The sequence below is a fragment of the Prorops nasuta genome, unplaced genomic scaffold (genome assembly GCF_024137725.1).
Source record: "Prorops nasuta isolate Cenicafe-Biocafe unplaced genomic scaffold, Cenicafe_Pnas_1.2 PNAS00011, whole genome shotgun sequence".
NCBI lineage: Eukaryota > Metazoa > Arthropoda > Insecta > Hymenoptera > Bethylidae > Prorops > Prorops nasuta.
The window spans coordinates 1,574-23,711 of record NW_027116808.1 but is presented as its reverse complement, the minus strand read 5'-3'; the positions used below and the strand labels follow the sequence as shown (position 1 = coordinate 23,711).

Below are 22,138 nucleotides of genomic sequence, written 5' to 3'. Positions count from 1 at the left end.
TGTATTTGGAAAATATTTTACCTTTCTCATCGGGCCATATAATATCTAAAAAGAAGAAAATCAGAAAATACATGAAACAGTACGGGTGAAATTTGAAATTTTTATAATAACTCCTCATATCACATTCTTTCTTACAATTGTATATGAATTCTTCGTGAGATATGATTTTAAAGGTATTTAACTGTACATACATAATATTATATACACATAATTGTACATTCGGGTTTAATTGCTTAATGCATTTGGTTGTTCATGTCGAAGCGCGACTACTTACGTAGCTAAATTGAACTTTTTGAGTTTTTTAAAGAAATTTCTCTCCGGGATCGAAAGGAGATACTCCGGAAAACAAATAGAGCAGAATCGAATAAAAGATATAACAATTAAGAACAGGATATTTCTTATTCCGTTCCTTGTGTGCGCATTGATCGGAATAACCGAAATGCTCATCTGCTTGCACGTTCGCCAAGTATTATAATATAAAATGTTATTACGTAAGTGGCAAAAGCACTATTGAATAACTGTGCATAACATATTATTTTGGCAAATGAAGGCTAGGATTATTAACGATTGTTAATCACAATTATTGTCATAATCTGTTGTGGAGCTCTTCCGTTTTTTCCTTTAATCTGCAACGTCAGAATTAGGTATGAGGAGAATATGAACGAAGAGAAGAATACAATAGCAAAGCTGGTAGAGAAATCTCAGTTGGGAGATGTACCTTAAAAGCTCTTCTTGAATACGGTCGGTGATAGCTTTTCTCGCGTCCACTTCATTAGCTTGAACTTCTCTCAATTCTCTAATCATATCGCTAAAGTCGATCGGCTCTCCATAATTCAGCGTCACTTTTTTCCGTATCCTGAATATATAGGGTGGTTCGTTTGGTAGTATCTCATCCATACCGAGATGGTAAATCGGAACTACAATTGGCATTACAGGTGATTCTAAAATTAACCTACCTATACCCCATTTTAACCTGGAAGGAATCTACATTTTAAGAGAAGAAGACTCTCTGCTTGTTGTTTCAAATGGTATGTAAGTCTCTTAGATACAAGATGTAACGAAAGTAATTTGTGGATCGTTGATTACCTGATATTTTCTTTCAGCATGTTGACTTTTCCTTCCGGAAAGACATGGACCCAATCTCCACAGGCCAGTCTCTCGAGGCAAAAGTCCATGGCCTCCTGATGAACCCCGTTACCCCTAATGATCGGTATGCACTTGCCGAGCATAAAGAAGTAGGAAAACCAGACATTGGTGAAACAAATGTCGTGTGCGGCGAGCGACCATCTTATCTTACGCCGATTGAAGACATGCCTTGGATCCAGTGTTGCTAAATGAGTTCAGAGATTTTCTGTCTTAAATTTTTTGATTCGATCGCGTCGTCATTCTGAGAAAGAAAAGATTATGTCCGTCTGAGAAACGAGGGCTTTGCGTAAATAAGAAAGACGTCTACTATGGACGATAAACCGAGAGAAACGAATTTAGGAGAAATACTGGATAAAGGTTTACGTCGGGAAATACGATGTACAAGAAACTATGTAGCTGTACATATTGCTCGTATAATTTACAGTGCAAAATGCAACGTATGCGGGAAAAAAGTAATGGTGTAAGGCAAATTGGGAGCCACCTTCTTCGGGTAACTCGAAGGAAAATCAAGTATTTTTCCTGCATGTTCTTTCGATATTTGCAGAGCTACCATTTTCACAACGGACTATTTTTTTATTAGTAACAACGCGATGATTGGCACTTGCTACTCGATACTTACCCCATATTCCAGGGTCATCGAAACAGCTGTGATGATTCGATACGGTAATTAACGGAACGTTTCTTGGCCGTAGATCCAATAGCCTCGAAATGATATGTTTGTTGTAGACTGTCGTTTTGTTCAGCCATTCTTGAAACAGAAAACAAGAGGTCGTGGCTGAATTAATTTCTAGAGCGACGCCAACCGGGCCAGGATTGGAAATGTACTTAACAGTGTCCTTATTTATGTACGTCGGATCGACGTTAAAAAATGTTCAATTCCAATCCTGATGAATTAAGTTTGATCGTTTTGAAATTGATTTATGGAGAAATCCCATGTGTATCCAGACAGCTACTTTTGCCACTGTCCTACAATAATTATTCATCTGTTGGAATAAATCAATCAATTCATAGCCGTAGCTAGCAAAATTTTATGAAGCGATTGGCTTTCTCTCATCGCTTTAAAATTACACATCTTAACAGCGTTCCCAAAGAAAAGTGCATTTCGCTAGAGAAATATCTCATCTCTCGTAGAGAGAGAAAGAGAGAGGCAGAACTAAACTGGTACCATCTGCGTACATATCTCTATTGTGCACAATAATTATTGAAACCAAATACAATTAAACAAAATAGGCTAGAGTAGTCTTCATTACTATGCTTTACTTAAACCAAACAATGAGAATATTCATTAGCCTATTGAAATAATCATGCGACCAGCAGCAGTCCAAGTAAATCTTGATTAATAAAGAGCGAAGGCAGCTTTTGGCATAAAAAATTAATAACTTGCGAGCATAATTTAAAATAAGAGTGAATTATTGTTAATATCAGCCAAAGCTAATTGAGAATGACAAGGCTTACATATAAGTATGACAATTAGGTAGTGTTCTTCCTGTGATTCAATTCTAGCTGGATTACTTCAATTTACTATCAGTCAATGGTAATTGCACTTTATCACTGAAGTACAGTATGTCGCACATTATGGTTAATGGTTTAACATCGGCCATTACGAACGCGCATTAGTTTTTATCTAGCGCCTAAGGCATTAGAAAAATCTGTTATTGTGTCCTTGAGCAAGTAAGCATGATTGGAGGAAAGATCTATGCCAGTGCATGCCACTAATACAATACACCCACACGTATTTAATGAATTAAATAAAGGCTCCAATGAATGTTATTCCTCCAGAGCTTTAATATTTATAAGAAATGTTAACTATCTGAAATGGACTGTACGAGATCTTCTAGAAAACCGGCTCACCTATGAGAATCTTGGAGAAAATTCCTACGGCAGCGAAGGTTATGCTGCTCGCAATGTTCCATAAACAGGAAGGGTTTCGCAGCTTCGGTAAGATCCAATTGATGTTATATACCATTGTTTCGAAGTCCACGTGAAAATATTTAATGGCCGACCAATGACAACCGATCGACGCTGCCGCGGACGATCGGACTGCGGGTTTCCAAGCGAATCCCGCAAGAAATCGTCCGCTCTTTCGTAACACACGACAGCCATGTTCGAGCCAACTTCACGCCATCTTCCCCAAGATCCGGTCACGTGGAACGATGGCCCTCGAAAGCCCGCGAAAACGTCCGAAACGAAGCACTCTGGAAACTAGACTCTAGTAAACGTATATAAACGCATAAAATTCCCTCCCAGAATCTTTGCACAGCTAATTTTACCGATATAGCAGTCTCTAAATAAATGGTACATGTACAATTAATTTCTGGATGCTATGTGAAGTAACGTAGAAATGCATGATTTACTATTTGAAGAATAGAACTGTATGTACCTAAGTTAAATGTTTCTAAGGTTATCTAGAGATTATCCAATCTTCAGCAATCGCGCTTAGATCCCGCTAACTTCACACGACACTTTCTTAGATCTAGCGGTGCATAGAGACTGTCGCTATCGAATCGACCGAGCCGGATATAGTCGATCGATAGTTCAGAAGCTGACTTGCTAATTCGAACGGAGCCGATTTATCGTATCAAAGTTCGCGCTATCAATCGTTGAACGTCATTCAGCCTGCGCTTCTGATTAGCCAGGAATGATATGACGGATTTACAGGTAAGCTTATTAAAAAAATAATGTATACGTATGAGACTAATGTAACGTTCCATGTACAAAATCGCAGCTGTTGCACACACATTTATATATGAATATTAATATAAATGTACCTATTCTTTATAGTTTTTAATAATGAAAATAAAGTTTGTTAAACAGAATTTGTTTATCTCTAATTCTGATTGATTTTCCAATATAGGAAGCACGCAGATTTAGGAAGGTTGGAAAAATCTGGAAAATATTAGTATTTTAAGCTTAATCTCTTCGTCAATGGCGCGCACTTTAAAATTATCTCAAAAATGTTAGAAGATATATAACAGTATGCAAATTTCTCTGCTTTTCTTTTCAGAATTTCTATTTGTATCTGTTAATCGTTTACGAATCAATGAAAATAACCACTTCAATACAGACTCTTAGGAAGAATATTTTCAAGCATGATGCTTTGAAAATTAAAATAATAAAAGAATAGTAGAGTGCGTTTAATTTCCCGGAACAAGGTAACTATTTGAATTTCTTTGTTTCCTAATGACTTTTGACAAATAGCACTGTAAAATTAAAATAAAAAAAGAAGAAAAACAGTACAGTGTTTAATTTCCCAGAACACAAGATAACTGATTTGAATTTCATTGATTCCTAATGATTTTTGAATTTCTTGTCAACATCCTTAATTGAGACTTTTTGCTCGGACAGCCACAGTTGTCTCGTTGAGAATCGTTCGAGTTCCACGACATTTCTACGAAGAAGTAACTCGATAGGACGAGTGGAGTCTGTAAAGATCGACATTCGCTATGAATCCGGTTGTGGGATGCTCATCTAGTCATCTCCCGGGTATGGGACAAAAAGTTCCATCATCGTTATACGTTTAGCCGCAAAAGGCATACGACTGGTTGATCAAAGTAAAAGAAGGAGAAGGAAAAAAAAATAAATAAATACTCGAATATACACATTGGACTTTTAAATGACAAGATTATCCAAAAACAACCTTTCTCGTATTAATTTAAGGAAAAAATAGGAGCGAGGTAAAAAGAAAAGAAAATTTCATTCTTCGATAAATCGAAGACCCGGGTATGATGCGAAAAAATAATAATCCGTTCGACGTGTCGATTTACGACGGTTGAATATCAAGTTAAAGGGGGAGAAGGGGGGGGGGTGTTCAAGAGCAGCTGGTGCAAGAAGCAAAGAGCTTAGACTCGCACACAGGGATAAACCTGTAGGAAGATGCAGTGGTGGAGATAATACTGTAAGGAAAAACAATGACGGTAGGTGATGAGGAAATTCGCACGCTCGACATTTGCATGTACGAAAAATTCTTGCATATCCGGTAGCAATGGTACATTGGATGGGCGGGTTTTTGCGTGGGTCGTAGTATGTGGCGAGCGATTCACTCGAAGGTGAAAAAGAGGAGAAGAGGTTACGAGAGCGGTTCTTATAGGAGCCAATAGCGGTGGACTCGTTGGGGAGTTATATATATATATATATATATATGTGAAATTCACGTGTGAGGGGGAAGAGAGAGAGAGAGAGAGAGAGAGAGAGAGATGGAGCATAACGGTTGAAAGAAAAAGAAGATGAAGAAGAAGGAAGGCACGACACGGCGGACTCGAGGGGGTGGAAGGAGAGTGGTAGTATAGTGCGAGTATACCCGGGGAAGGGGCTTCGCGAGGCTTCACCGCGACCGGTGCTATACTCCGTACCACACGTGGAGGGGGCAAAGAGAGACGGAAGAGGGCCCACGAGGAGACGAGGGGAGGGGGAACAAGAGCGGAGAGAAGACTCTCTTCTCTCCCGATCTTGGCAGCCAGTCCGGCTTTGATCCCTCGACTCGACTTCGAGTCCTCCGCGCGATCTTGCAACTTTGACCAAAACCCTGACGAAAATAACTACGTCCGTCGCGAAAATCCCCAATTACGTCCATCTCTCCCTCCTCCCATGCATCTACTTTATTCGACCAAGCTTGTATACCTGCGAGGACCAGTCTTTCGATCCGTTGACTCTGCACGGGGAATCGTGAGCTTGTGGTGGATCGTGACGTGACCTTGAAAGAGAGAACAAGGAGGCAGAAAAGTTGGAAGGTGGTCGGAGGGAGCGCCTCGTGGAACGCGAAGATCGTGGTGGAAGGGGTTGGGGGAGGGGGATGTGGACGCGGTGTGCTATATATATATATATACACATACAAAGAGAGGAAGGGGGATAAAAGGACGAAGAGCGGTCCGCGAGAGAAAGGGCGAAGCAGAGGGAGGGGGAGAAGAGAGTGGAGGACCGGAGAGTCATGCTGGAGCCTAGTCGAGTCCTCGAGTGCAGTGCACTGTGATGCCGCGAGGATGCCGTCGCCGTCGTGGTCGTCGTCGTTCCTCCCGTGCCGCGAAACGGCTGTCATCCGTCAGCAGCCGTCCTACCGAAATTCGCCACCGAAAGCTGCTACCTCGCGATCCTCCTCTTCGTCATCTTCCTCCTCCCCCTCCTACTCCTCCTCTCGATCATCCTCTTACTCGCGTATTTGCACAGGTGCAACGCGACCAATCGCAAAATCATCCGCACCGATCGAGTCGAAAGTTCGCAAGTAAGAATTTTTCAAGGTCCCGGTACCTTGAAGGGGTTCGCGAGAAAAGAAGAAGGAACCGGAGGACGCCCTTGTGATCCCCTATACACATATATTTAAAAAAGTGCAGTGACCTGGACGAACTAGCCCAGTTTCTGTGAAGGTGCTTTTCGTGATTTCAAGTGCTTCAGCATCGAGTTTCAGAGTGAATCTCTCGACGTAAGTGCTTGGAGCGACGGTGGTTGTTGGTTCTCGAGAATATACACGCGCGAGTCAGTGCGAAGTTGACGGTGAGGCCAAAGTGGTACAGCGAGAAAAAGCAACTTGACTCTTGGCGACCACTCGTTCTCTTCAAAGGACGCAACTCTGCAGCAGCGGTCCGGTTCGAGCGATGAAGAAGTGCTCCGATGACTCACGGTATATAGCCCATAATACCATCGCTTTCTGCCATTTAAACTCGAGAGAGGATTTATCTAGTGCCGATTCTCTGTGAAAGCTATGATTCTCGTTCGAGGTATGAAGGATCATCGCGTTGAGAGAGAGAGAGAAACTCAGTCGTTGAAGAGCTTTTAATTGCCCTGCGTAACATATATATATATACAGGAAGCACTCGGTGGTCGTAAAAAAACTATATGGATCTCTGCACGCAGAGTCGTTCATTATCGGAAGATACGAAGCATTTGGTTCATATATGCGTCATGCTCCGCGGAAAATAGCCGATGGCATCCGAAGTGGCAGGTATTTTAGCGAAGTAAAATCTGTATGGCTCTCTCGGTATATATATATATATATATATATATATGGCAGATTAATCACTGCTGTTTCTCGTAGAGAGTAAACAAGATACGTATATCTCATCGGGCTACCAAATCAAGGTATCTGGAGGAAGATAAAGATTCGAGGTGAACGAGTGGACCGGAAATGGAACGCGAGGACTCGAGTGGTACCACAGCGGTTCTTCGTGGATCGGTAAAGGGATCGATACCGATTCGAGTTTGTTGAAACGCGAGCAACGCCGACCCATAGATCGGCTTGGAAAAATCGAGCACCACGGCGTCCGCACAGGTGAATCCTTGCTCGGCCGCGCACTTTCAATCCTGGAAACTCTCGCCTGCGCCGAGGAGGCGAAGAAGAAGGCCCAGTAGGAAAAAATTGCAGCAGCAGCAGCAGGCGAGAGTTTCAGAGGGCAAGGTCGATAGGCAGATTTCACGCTTGGACATTGGCGAGGCGCCTTCTTCTTGGTTCTACAGAGATACCAGCAGGTACCATGTGTATATATATATATATATATATATATATATATATATACTAAGAGGATACAGCATGGACGTTGCTATTATAATACGCGAGACTGCTTATTGGATATCTTATTGGTCCAGGTTTTCCATTTGCGCGGAGATGATGATGGGGTTCGCTCGCGTGCTGCTCCTCCCCCTCCCCCCACTTCCTCTTGGATAGCGTGTGTTTCGCATTTTTCTAACGAGGGGGAGAGAGTTCGTGAGAAAAGATTCGGCATGGCGGCCAGTGTATCGGCTTTCTCCGTTGGTATCTGTACGTGTGTGTGTGTGTGTGTAAGTGTGCTGCAGCGGTGCAATTAGCCAAAGGACGTTATACCGCGAAACGATTGGAGGGCGCAAGAAATCCACCTATTCCTTTTCGAGAATGTTAATTGGTCGTTTCGCGAATTACGTGATGCGGCTGCAGGCCAGAAGGCCCCGTATGGTCCATTCGAGGGTGACTCCATCTATTCTCTTCCCATAAGCTGCTAATTACCATGCGAGTGTATTGCATTGCTACTTATCTACAATATAACATTCTGCAGCAGAATTTTGATAACACAATTGATATCTTCATATCTCAATAAAGATCCGTGCGCAGATTTCTTCAGCCTCGAGCTGATTCGTTAAATAAACGCCGCTAAATTTTGATCGCGTTTCTATCGACTAAAACTCTACACATACCAATGCGGATAGCATATAGGTATATGTATATGGTACATATAGAGACGCGTGGTATAAGAAAGAGTGTCTCGCTTAGCGCAGGGCCAAGTTTATCGGCCGTGCATGCGAGTTGGCATCGAACATAAGGTATTCCTCGAATTTTTCCTATTCAGCAGTAGTAATAAACAGAATCCGTTGGCGGACCGGCAGTAAATATCGGTCTAGCACGGCTGTACCGTGGACTTCCGCCTCCGATGTTATTTATGGACGGCACCTTGTCCGCTCCGGTTGCGACTGCGCGAGCGAGCGCGAGTGCCCTTGGCTCGCCTCTCGTAAAGTCATCGTCCGTTCGTTGTTTATATCTTTCGTCACGGAGCCAGCCGTCAATCACTTTCCTTTGTGGGATCATGTAGCAGAGCAGCGCGCGCGCGCGCACACGGCAGCATCTCCTCGCTCTTCGAGTATGGACACCGTGTCTCGTCCGAGTCCATGTGCATCAATGATGCTCCTGCGAGAATGCGTGTGTGAAAAATACACTTGCAAATTTGAAAAAATTAACGAGGATGATGCTCGTATACGTATATGCACTGCTACGCGTTCTTACTGTTTCATTGTATTTGTGCTGGTGTGCATGGTTATTATAGGGTTAAGTCCACTCGCGAGCCTTCCTCAGGGCCTTGGACAGATATTCTTCTTTTATCTTTTTCTCAAAATATCACCTGCTGCTTTTTTAAGCTGATTGGGCAGATTCGACCGTCAGGACTCTACCTTGTCTCATGATTCTTGTCCGGTCTCATAAGTCATTGCAAGTGGAGCTTTTAGTTTTAGGATGTTGGTCCTTGGTGCTCAAGTGTGGAGATTATTGTTAATTTTGACACGAGAAAAATTTATTAGTCGTGTACGATGGTGATTATGTTGGAGACTGGAATAAAGCTTATTTGTAACACCCCTAATACGATAACGTTTGTACACGTCTGCTGATTCGACTCTCGAATCGTAAGAGTCTTCGAAGGTTCTAGAGCGAAAAATTGTATTAGAGGATCGTTGCGTGTGTACGTGTCTTTTGGATACTCTTTTATATAAATTTTTATAAAATACCATTAAAAATCAGAACAATTTACAAAAAAATCTAGAATCAGCTATAGATTTAATAAATTGAAGGAGACATTTTTTTTTGCTCAGTCCACTTTACATAAAATATAAACTGGAGCGAATAATGTCCTCAATAGTGATCAACGCAGCTCTATATCTGTAATTACGCGGTGTCGGCTAATCGACCTCTTCGATCTGAGAGAACCCGCGTCACCGTTTACCCGCCTGCAGTTTAATTACGAGCTTCGGTTATTAATTCGCTTGTACAGCTATATAGCGTGCAGCGCACCCTACATCGAGCAATTAATCATCGACAACGACGCCTCGGCTCCACCCGAGTTTTCTCGCTTTTCATCTTCGTTCACCTGCGTGAAACGAAGAAGAAGAAAAAAGAGCGAACAATCCCTAAAAACTCACCCAAGGGACTCGAGCAACAAAGTTGCGAAGCTACTATATTCAGCGAACGCGTCGCCCAACTCCCGTCCCGTCCTCTTCTTGCAACATCCGGAAAAGTCTTGCGCGCGCGCGCGCACACGCGAGCGCAATTCTGAAAGATGGCAAAGCATCTTCAAAGGTGGCAATTTTCTCGGTCCCTCATTGGTAATCCATAAATTATGCTTTTTGCTCGTGGCTGGAGTGCGCGTTGGATTCTTCGCACGTATAATATAAAGCTCGAGCTAGGGGTAGGGGAAGGGGGGAGGGGGGGAATAAAAAGTAAGCGGCGAGTGAAATTTTTGTCCGATCACGTTCGAGGAGATTCGCGTGCTTAGCAAAACTTTCTTAATGACTCTTACAAATACGTTTCTTCGGGGTGCGTTCTAATGTGTTTTTCTGCTACGTTACAGAATGCTGTCTTCGACGCAAGAGGCGGCTAACCGGGCCTGTCCTCCGACTTCCAACAATGTAGCGCTCCTCGAAGGCGCCCCGTGTGGCCAGTGCAGGGAGCTCTGTCCAGGAGGCTACGTGCCGCATTTTTGGAGGCGAGTATATATATATATATATATATATGTATAGTTGTTTTCTCGCGGAAGAAACTGTGGTGGAGGGATCTAGGGGAGGATGTATATATATATATATATATCTATATACAACAACTACGAGGAGCTTGTGGATCGCGTGTTCGTTCATTTTGCAAAGTAGAACTGCATCCTGATGCACTAGTGCGAAAGATTGCTTCTCTCTGCATGTGGATGAGCTGTGGATGAGGAGGGAGTGGGGGGAGGAGAGGTCGAAAGAGGGCAAAAGGAGCGTTTCTCGGCTCGGGGTCGAAAGGTCGACTCTCTTCGGTCTCACGCCAGTCGGACCAACGGAACGCAACGGAACTGCGGGCCGGTTCGGGGCGGAACTGACCGAGCCGAGGGAAAAAGCTGCGATACGAGTTCTGTGTGAAGTCCAGGATCTATATGTATATATATATGTATGTGCGAAAAGGGCCCGTTCCGGTCCTGGTTCCAGGACGAAACTTTCAAGCTGCCAAAAAGTACGAGAGAGGGAGAGGGAGAGGCAGAGAGAGAGAGAGAGAGAGAGAGAGAGAGAGAGAGAGAGAGACAGAGAGAGAACATCAGTCACGCACGAAGCTCGCTCTGTAATTAACATACCGAACCACCCTATAATGTTCCTTCGTGTACCTATTTTCCTTAGCGAAATAATAACCACTGACTTTGCGAGTCGAGAACGCCCTCTTCGAGAAACTCTTCTTCCTTCCCCTTATATATATAACCCTGCGTGCACAAATAGTATCGAGTGTATATATATATAGAAAACCATCCCCCGTACTCTTCATCTCTCTATATAAATAAATCCTATAAAAAATCGCGAAAAATTGGCTACAAGTACAAAATTGTATGCGATTCGTTTGGACAGCTGATGTCAAATTGGACTTTTCAGCATCGCAATTCTCTTCCTCTTCCGTACCGTCAAATCTCTCTCTTTCGCTTATTTCCAATCTTTTTTTTATTTTTGCTGCCATCTTTAACAACTAATATAGATAAAAAAAAAAGAACCGTATACGCAGTGACTATAGAAATCATCAGAACGTTTCCTCTGGATCCAAAGCTTTTTCGAGCAAACTTAAGAAAAAGAGCCGCTCGTCACCCTCATTAATATTGCAGCTGGCGAAAAATCTAAGAATTACGAGGAAACTTAAAAAGCGAATTCCGTTAAATTGTACTCTTCTTTTTTCTTTCCGACGAAGAAGCGGGAACTTTGTGATTTTTACACGATTAACCGCATTCCTAAAGACGAAAGCATTCGGCATGAAGGAGCTGGCGGAGAGGAGCCGAGCCGGGGCTTCTAATTCCTTTTAATTTCAGCAGCCTCTGCGAGGAGAGATCGGCTATTTCAATTATCTTCTTTGCCGGTGCAAGCGAACGATAAAAAATCTTTCGCTTGAATTTGGCGTACGATGACTGGGCTTAAATCGAAAATGAAAATTCGATGCTCTTGCATGCGGTTGGGAGACGAACCTATATATACGACACTAGCTGTTAAACGGGTTTCGGGGACATGGTGGATTCCTCTGGGGGAGCCAAAAAGGTTTTCAAGTTTTTGCGTCAGGGCAGTACATATATATATATATATATATATATAGGAAGGCGACATTCCTCCCCTCCACATCAAGAACGTGTGCTCGCCTCCGCTGCAAAACTGCTCGAATTCGTTCTTGCTCTCTTCTCTTCCTTCCTTCCTCCTCCTCCTCCCCCCCCCCCCCCCTCCTTCTTCCTAGCAGTTACACTGTTACTTCCTCGAGAACGACTTCCACTGGGCAAAAGCTCGCCGACGCATGCACGAAACACGAAAATTTCCTGGAATACCTCCTGACCCCTATTTTCTCTCATGGACCACAACCATATACTTTTCATATCAATTATATATTTGTATATACGTGCATGTTTAAATATTGTACATGCAACTATCTGACGCTATATATATATATATATATATATATATATATATATAGGAAGAGAGAGAGAGAGAGAAGAAAATCAATCATATACCTAAGTTTAATATTTGCAAAACTCTTCGTCCAGCATCTGTTGGCTTGACACAGGACTAGTATGTATTTGTGCGTGTACTTGCGCGTTAATAGCCATGTGTATTTAACAAATTGGCAGCGTGTATCGGAGGGTTCGAGCAGGCAGGAGAGATAGAGAAGTAATAAAGCTGTCAGCGCTGTGGAATATCATGAATAAAACGTTGAAAAGGTAAAAGAAAGTAGATCTTTTAATAGGCCGGTCTTTCTATATACTTTATTAGTTTGACGAACCAAGCTATACGTATAAAGAGTAACGACACGAGGACGCGCGCGCGCGCGTCTCATTCGACCAAAGAAACGCTACTTCGATGACAACTATTTACACAACTTTCCTCTATACTCACACGCGACTATCCTGTATATATACATACATAAATCCACCGAAACTCTATCATTGCCCAAAAAGTCAAGCGTAAATCTAGCAAGGTCATCGTGGGGCAATTAAAATACCAAATTTCCACTGGTATAACCGCACGGTTTCCCTATAATTAAGAGTTGGGCAATTTTCACTTTGCCTAGCATCAGCCTAATGATCAGCTGTCCGTAAATAAAGTTGCAGGATAATTGAGCAAACGCGCCAGGGGCTAATGTACTAATGTAAAATATTCAACCAAGCGAGAGGGAGTGGGAAGAAGCTTCTATGGTTAATAACTTGCTCCACTCTCTCTCTCTCTCTCTCTCTCTCTCTCTCTCTCTCTCTCTCTCTCTCTCTCTCTCTCTCTCTCCATCTCTGCTGGTACTTCTTCTTCTTCTTCCTCCTCTTCTTCATCTACTGCTACTGCGAGAAAACAGAACGATATTCGTGACTGGAATCGTGGCGCCCTCTAATTTCATTTAATGCTCGTCTTAAAATCGGACGATTAGTTCTCTTAACGAGGCTACCTCGACTCTGGAGAGAGAGAGAGAGAGAGAGAGAGAGAGAGAGAGAGAGAGAGAGAGAGAAAGAGACAAGAATTATATATAAGCTTCTTGAATTCCAGCCTCGTATGCAGATGGCTCGGAATAGAAATTATATCTTGATGTATAGAATATTGGAGATAAGGAAATATTATTTCCAAATTGATGAAGGAGAAGAAGGTTATAGATAGGCGAGGTTGTATATAGGTATATGTATATACGTGTGTATTTTTACGGTCACTCCCAGAGACTCTTCGAAACACATATATACCTCGGAAGAAAAGATTTATTACGCACCAAAGCGCGTATAGCTTACGCGAAGAAGAATAAGGGAAAGCAAAAAAACGTAATAGTTTGATCGTTTCCAGCAAGAATCCGTAAAATTTGTAGGATCGACAAGGACGAACATTTGGAAATGTTCATTTCCCAAGATCGAGCCTCGAGATTTTCGGTTTTATCGTTCCTCTTTGTTCCTTTTCACGGTTGGATCGCGTCGGTCGCTCGACTTTCGGTTTTCGGGTCCTCCGCAGGATTTTTATGGTCGCGTCGTTGGTTGGTTTTTCTGTCTTGCGCACCTTTTACGGTGGCCCTACGTGCTCTCGCGAGGACCGCTAATTAGGTTGAGGCGCGCATCAGGCCAGAACCGGACAGCGCCGAGAGCAACGCTGGAGAATTTCTCATCGAGGGTCGCGCGCGCTCCGGGTCCTCCCTTTCAACCCCCTTCCCCTTCTCGATGCGCCACACGGTGAAAATCAAGAAAATATCTAGGCCATCCCCGCAATAAGAGAGTCGCGCGCGCGCGCGCGCAATTGAATCACGCAGCCCGGCAAGAGATATTGCGAAGAAGCGAGGCGATAGGAGCCAATGGAACGTGAACTCCTCATCTCCCGGGAGATAGCCCGGCTTTAACCGTATCGAATTACACGTTTTGCGGTTGCCTGCGGTAATTCCGTTTCCATGCCGAGGCTTTCCACACACAGCCAAGGTCTTCTCTCGTCTCCAGGAAGCGTGGAGAAACAAGTCTTCGGAGTCGTTATATATATACCGACGCGCGCGTACGATAGTTAAACGTTCGGATGAAAAGTATCGGTAAACATATCGGATGAGTTAGATACCGCGTGCATCTAGAAACTCTAACGGACGATCATGGATAATGGAATTGACTGAGTTTCTCTCACAAGATTATTCGTGCACAACTATATGGAGAACGGGTTGAGGATTCCGCGTGCGCGAGCTCTGCTCCTCTCTACGCACAAAACACAGGCGGATAAAAAGCCAATGGAATGAGATGAAACGTACAGGGTTGTTATATACACCGATAGAATGTAGGCCGTTTCCTACCTTCCTCCACTTGATTATCCGCGAGATATCCGCGCGCGAGCCATTTTCTCGTTAAACGCTAAAGCCACACTCGTCTACAAAGGACATAAGCTGCAACGCAAATTAACGCTATACACACACCGAGAGATGCCTCACATTCGACCTGCTCTTCCTATAAATTCATTCGCGGCAACCTTGAATTCCTATCCTCGTTGGACGCTACTTTTTCCGACGAGCTTTCCCATTAGACCATTGAAACGCGTATACCTGGAATCCCTCGTGTGCCTACGCGGTTCTATGGTAAAGCTATAGATCAATTCTCGCATATTCGTGCTCTTATGCGCTAATTATTTCCGCGCTCTTTACCGATTTCTTCCGCCAATTTGCGATCGAGGATCATGAGGAATTGGTTCTACCGCGGTCCTTGTTAAATTATGGATGCATCTTGCGTGTACTTGGAAACGATCGATTATTCTTCCGCATCTCTCATCTGTCTGTGCGTTCGTCAAAGCAGGGAATTTCGAGTCTTTACCGATTCCTTGTGCTGCTACTTACGACAAAAAATTGTAACACTAATCGCCGAATCTCACCTGGGGGAAGAAGCGACCGATGCAAAAAGTTGAGTGCAGGCAGCAAGATTGCAGAGCTAATATCAACGAGGATCAAGATGAGGCTAGTGTTAAAGGACTTTCAAGTAGAAGCCAACATCTCTTATTCGAGTTATTCCTTCATAAAAACAGTCAATGACCGCGAGTTATACGGGAAAAAGAAAGAAGCAATATAGGGTGTATTAGCAATGAGGAAGATAGGAGGAAGGAAGGAAGGAAAGAGGTACTTTTCTCTCTGTTTATTAATTAATATAATCCTCACTGCGCTTCGAGTATATAAGACTTTTTGCCAGTTTTAGGAATGAGCACAAGTAATGGCACGATAATGATCCGCTGAAGAAGAGTTTGAGGAATTTTTACTTATTAGCCGATTATACCCTGAACGTTCCGTACGACCCGTCTAACGATTCAGCTTTATCCCGTATCCCGGCTTATCCCTTATAAGTGGCGATGATGCGGAATAATGCGGGAGCCCTCCGGTACGGTCATCACGGGCAAATAGAAATTCCTTAAATCTCGGATGGACGATTCCCGAAATCTTATGCTCTTCAGGATATATATTATATTACAAAAGAAAATTAATATTGCACGTTGGCAGCAAACTCGAGTTTGGATTCGATCGGAAATAATGGGGAGAGTGATAGCGCGCGCGTTGTGGTCGATAGAGGTATTAGGAAGTAGAGTGGAGAGAGAGGGGGGGGGGGGGTGGTGGTGGTGGGAGGATGTAGCCTAGCTGTATATAGTCGCAATATGCAGTAAAGCACGAGTGCAAGAATGGTAGGGGGAGAGGGGAAGGGGGTGGCACATGGTGCAGGCGTTTGAGAGTGGACCCCGGCCGCCCGGACCGAACCGGATGATATACTATTATACTATATGGAGTGTCTCGTTAATCAAGAGCGCGCGGTGCGCGGCGCGTTATCGCCTCTGGCTCATAGGGGAGAAAATGCGAGGGCCGCAGTCAAAGTTGGGATTGGGAGTGCGCCAAGGGTTCGGCTAGCTCTTGTCCAGTGTTTAGCGCTTGACAAACGAGCGGAGTGCCAGGCGTGCTCGCGTAAACAACGCGCCGGACTCGCGTAAAACCGCTCGGCAAAAACCGTAAATCTAACCATTAACCACGATTAACGATTATTGGACGCAGCGCGACGCACGGGCACAAATGCACCGCGTCAAATTCATCCGGAATGAAAAAAATAATTGGACAGTCCACGCAATTTCGCAATTCTTCTCTCTCTCTCTCTCTCTCTCTCCCGGACTTATATATCTAAACAAACTGCAATAATTATTGTACAACGTTAATATAAACAAAACGAGTACATTTTATTCGATACGAGGGGTCGAAACTCGCGCGAACGGTTTAGTCCTCTTGCGAATAATAAGACCTGCAGAAGACTCGACTCGACTCGACTCGACTCGATTGTTTACACGGTTCTTGTATCAGTGTAGAATCAACGGAGAAGTTTTTCAGACGCTCGTTCCTGACATTAAGCACAGGAGAGAGAGAGAGAGAGGCAAAACATTGCAGCAGCTGATCCTCGTGGCGGAATGCCCGAGCCAGAGACGCTCATGCGATAGCTGAATAGTTCAAATCAAAGAGGATGGTCGAGATTGTTCGTTACTGTACGTAAACGCTTCCTGCCACCTCCCTTGCGCAATAAATTTCTTCTCGAGGAATTCCAGGATTAATTAGCGAACACCTAAGAATCGCGACGTATGTTTTCACTGTGTAGACGCTTTATATTCCGGTTGTTCCTAGCTATATAAACACACTCGACTGATGTGTATGTGTGTGTGAGAAATATTAATTTATCTCCAGAGTCAAAGTGGTCTATGTGTATATAGGAAATAGATATTATCTAATAGAAAGGAACGCGCGCCAACGGAGGGAGAGAGTGACGAGCTTCATGAGCTATGACCACGATTCATGAGTCAACTGCCGATTGGTTCTTGCAATAATCTCTGTTCCTACATATATATATATATATATATATATATATATACATGTATATAGGAGAGAAGGCTCTTTGAGCAACGTACACTTCTATTCGTATCGATTCTATTATTCTAGGGACGAGAATTTTATCGGGCAATAGAGCAAATCGATTTGCCGGCTCTGGCAGCTTCTCTCTCTCTCTCTCTCTCTCATTGCAGACCCATCGGACCCCACACCGTACAAGGTGTCTCGCACCAGAGATTCATCGCTTTAATGCAGTCGATCCACAGATGCGATCGATAAGAGTGCTTAGTTAAGTGTAAAATGCTTCTCCAACCCAATGTCCCGTCCTGTTTGACCTGTCTCTCTCTCTCTCTCTCTCTCTCTATATATATATGTATATGTGTACGCGGAAATACTCTGAATAATAATATCAAAGAACGATAAGGAAATTCATGAAAAGAAAATCAGCTGTTTTGACAAAATTTAAGCAATTTGCGAGATTAAAGAAGCAATTTAGAGCTACCTCGTACAAAAGATATATTTCGATCTTGACGGAGATTTAAAGAAAGGTATATTAAAGAAAAGTTGGGAGTTGTTGGCTCGCAGTGCAATCCAATAATAAGTATTATCGCATATTTTGCCCTTCCCTCGCTATTTTATGTGAGAAATAACCCATTTCGACGAAACCTTCTTGCGACTTTATGGCTTTTCCCAGACTCCCCTCCCCACACACATGTTCCACCGAGTTCCTCATGGTGTGTGTAACCAAGATGGAAACAGTGCTCGGCAATTATACATATACCGTTGCACACACATATATCTATAGACTCAAATCTAATCTACTCGAAATTAACTAGAAGTTTTCGTTGAGTCTTCATGATTTCCGTTCTTGCTTCGTTTGATGAAATTATTAGCAATTGAGATAATTATTTTTACCGAATTATCAGTATATTGAAATTCTTTACGATTAAACTATTTTTAAATTAAAATTTCGTATGAAAGAATGACAAAGACATTGATATTTTTCTAGGAAGGTAAATTTTTCGAGGTACGTTCCTACCTCTAGATCCATTGCTTTTTGCAAAATCAGGGGCACCTCGCGAAGGCTATTGCAATGGTCTTGAACGGAGCAGAGGCTATGTTTCTTCCTTTTTCGTTTTTTCTTTTTAAATATACAAATAATTTGTATATTTAAAAAGAAAAAAACCAAAAACGAACAAAACTCTTTGCGCGTAACTCGTTCCTGAGCATATTTGCTCTTACCCCCGGGAAGGGATGGGAAGGGTAAGAAAATGTGGGAATAAAGGAACCTGAAAAAGAAAACCTGCCTATCACCGAAAGCTATAACGCCTACCTAGTACGCAAAGCTAAAAAGCCTACCTATATCGGAAAGCTACACCTGAAAAAAAAAAGTACAATACACACGCACGCAAAATATATTAACGCAATTGATGAACCTGAAAAAGAAAGCCTGCCTAACACCGAAAGCTATACTTAATGCCTACCTAAAACGCAAAACTAGGGGGCCTACCTAATCGGAAATCTAAACCTGAAAACACAAGAAAAAATGAAAAAAATGGTTTTAACCGAAGAAGGACCGATTGGAATCTATCGGTAGGTTCTCTCGGTCATTCTTAGGTTAAATAAGCAAAATCCACAGTTTTACCCGTGGGACTCACTCATTCGGCGAAATTCCAACGATGATCCATCTGCTCAGCAGGCTGCAGAATATGATGACGAAGGCACTCGCGATAAATTAATACGGCGCGACGCGACGCGACGCGACGCAACGCGGATTTTTTATATTTCACTGCACGACGCGGAAGATTAAAAATTATACTGCGTAAATCGAAGCTAAAAAATTGCACTGTACGACGCGAAATTTTATAATAACTTCACTTCGATAAACGGGTTTAAAATTTCACTTCGCGACGCGGACGTTCGATTCGCGCACTTACACCTCAAAGTGAGGTCGCCCACTGTAACGTAAACAAAAGAAATTCCATGTTATTCAATTTTAATCTTTTTCAGTGATTTTTCCAGTTTATTTTGACTTTAAAAGAAAAATAATGTTACTTACAGGCTATGAGAGTCCTTGAGGCTGTTGCCCTTGGCCGCTTGCATGCTCCAAAACATTGCACATCACTCGCGCCGCGCACTCTAGTCTTTACCCAGCCAGACAGGTTTACTTCATATTTATATAAGGTTTACAGCAATTCAAATAATTATTTGTAGTAAAGTTGCTATCCTTATGAGTGTACAGGTGGGCGCAAAGTTTGAAGTTAAAAATACTGAAAATAATAATCGAAACATTTACTCATAATTGGGAATATCAATGAGAAAAATAAATTTCGCATCGTTTACAGCAAATTTGCATCATAATATCAACAAACGCAATGTCCACAAAATCTTGCAAACGTTCCATAAATTTTGTGTAGCAAAATTTAGATAAATATGAAGTAAATTTTACTACATTTCTTGTAGTAAAATGTAGACAAATTTGAAGTAAATTTTACTATATTTTGTGTATTAAAGTGTAGATAAATTTGATATAAACTTGCTACATTTCGTGTAGCAAAATGTTCGTACAATTTACTGCAACCTAACTCTACATGTGTTATAGGTAAATTGCTATGAAATTTACAACTTAATTTTACGACAAATTTACTTAAAATTTATTTAAATACTATAAAATAATATTACAAAAATAAAGTATGTTAAAATATTATAAAATATTAATTATTTTTTTAATCGCTTAAAGTATGGGCAGAATCGTTTTCATCAGGAAACAGTTCCTTTTCCTCGTCTGCACGCTTCCGTTTTTGCCCTTTTTTATTAGTACCTCTTGCATTCCTCGCTATTTGTTTATATGATCTCAATGCTTCTTGGAAATTTGACTTGAATACATCCCTATTAAATTTATCAAGTGTTTTAATCTTTTTGGCAGCATCTGTGGAAATAATAATAAAGGATTTTTTGCTACGATTGCGCATCATATTGATAAAAATTGAATAATTTTTCCTACAAAATACTACTATTGAAATAATAAATATATATGTATTACAAAAAGAAAATACTTACCGATTGCTTATATTCCTAGGGTTCCCTAATAAAACTGCTCACTAGTACGAATAGAACTTATCACTTTTCACTTCATCGACCGATGAACACCAAAGCGAGACTAAACAAGTTGAAGAAATTGTAACTCATCAGAGTAATAATTTTTCTGAGTTATTACGCATGACAGTTGCAGTTTTTTAAATTAAGTTTTTGTAAAATTTTCATCTACTTTTGAAAATATAGAAAACTTACAAAATTGAAGTAATATTTAGTAGAATTTTATAATATAACTTTTGGTATTGAAATTTACATCATGATCTATAATCACGTTTAAAGCAAATATTTGTTTCATAATATCATGTTTTATTTACATGTATTTTATACAACAATATTGACTCAAGATGAAGAAAAATAAACTTGTTATAAAGAGATTACATTTTTACATATTAGATTTACAACATATTTTAGATATGCCTTGTATTAATATTGTCTCTACTTTAAGAGTAATACTTATTTGATGCAATAAGTGGTAAATAGGTTGATTCAACAAAATCATGCAAATATCGTAATTATGTTTTTCATCAGATTTGCTACACATTAAGCACCAACATTCTGTGTCAAATTGATGATTGTCGAAGCAGCAAAATTTATGCAAAATTTAGCAAAGTAATTTACAATCATGTATATTAAATACATTTTGCTCATAAAGAAACAGCAACTTTACTCAAATATGAGTTCAATTTATTTGTTTCAAATAAGTTTTCATTAATTTGCTGTAATGTTTGAATAAAATAAATTCATCATGTCATGTCCGTTATATGCGAACTGCTGGGGATGTAAGATTTAGCAAATTATTTTACAATAAACGTCTTAAATACATTTCGCACATAACGAAACAGCAACTTTACTAAAATATGAGTTCATTTTATTTATTTCAAATAAGTTTTCATCAATTTGCTGTATAGTTTGAATAAAATAAGTCTATCACGTCATGATCATCATGTACGTCTTGCTGGGTATTTACGAATTTTTTCCGATATTCAGACGAATTCCTACGTGCGTAAATACTTTTATTTAAATCGCACCATGCATTTCATTGTTATATCAATTTAATTAAACCTGTACTGAGAAAAATATCCTCATTCAATGAACAATTCTTTTGTTACAACAATGGATAAATTTCGTTGATATAACAAATAAAATCATTCGTGTAATAACGAATAGTTCATTACGTACTAAACTATTCGTTAAAAGAATGAATCTATCTGTCGCATTAATTCATTTTATTTATTGTTATAAGAAAAATTTTGTTTATTGGTTTAGACATTTTTTCCGTGGGGTAAAATTAAACGAATATAATAATTAAACTCCACTTGTGTGATTAAAACGAAGTATTGAATTATTTTTAATCGCGATTAATTAATGGGTTGTCGGCGATAACGACGAAAAAAAAAAAAAACCGGCGCGCGCGATTCACCGACAATAAGCACCACGTGCAGAATCGGAAACTGAACTGTCACTTTTGACGAGCAACGTGCTCATCCAGATGTGACGCAATCCAATCTGATTGGTTGGATCTTTGGCTGGCCAATCAGGTGCGATTACTGATTGATAATCTGTATTTTTATAACCAATCAGCGATCAGCCTTCTAAATTCGGCAAAGAATTTATCATTAAGCATTTTTAGACAGCTCTTAGCACTATGATAGCGCTGCTTAAACTCAAGGCGCGCCATGATTAGTCGAATTAATCGAATTGACCAATCATAACATATATATCCTTAAGGTGTTTGCTTTGCTAATAAAAATATTTTTCCAAGGGCCACTGTCGCCCCAGCGTGTTCAATTTAAACAACTGTACGGTTCGCGTTGCATGCATGATTTATGCGTATATGTATTCTTTTTATTAAGTCGT

At 41.3% G+C, this 22,138-nt stretch overlaps 1 protein-coding gene across 1 annotated transcript; it reads right to left on the bottom strand.

Annotated features, from left to right (window-relative positions):
- Positions 1 to 80: 80 nt before the first annotated feature.
- Positions 81 to 3,619, bottom strand: Taz (tafazzin, phospholipid-lysophospholipid transacylase). Its single transcript, XM_066733809.1, has 5 exons — positions 2,998 to 3,619; positions 1,766 to 1,894; positions 1,087 to 1,330; positions 719 to 973; positions 81 to 626 (listed from the first exon to the last, which is right to left on the bottom strand). Exons 1-5 carry the CDS (start codon positions 3,110 to 3,112, stop codon positions 587 to 589), a joined length of 783 nt encoding a protein of 260 aa, XP_066589906.1. The 5' UTR covers positions 3,113 to 3,619; the 3' UTR covers positions 81 to 586.
- Positions 3,620 to 22,138: the final 18,519 nt, after the last annotated feature.

What these genes read in the sequence shown, in the direction of transcription:
- Taz (XM_066733809.1), bottom strand. Translation starts at nt 3,112, where the DNA reads ATGGTATATAACATCAATTGGATCTTACCGAAGCTGCGAAACCCTTCC. An exon ending in CGATGACCCTGGAATATGGG is followed by an intron (nt 1,331 to 1,765) that starts GTAAGTATCGAG and finishes GAACTCATTTAG; the next exon opens with CAACACTGGATCCAAGGCAT. An exon ending in ATGCTGAAAGAAAATATCAG is followed by an intron (nt 974 to 1,086) that starts GTAATCAACGAT and finishes GATTCCTTCCAG; the next exon opens with GTTAAAATGGGGTATAGGTA.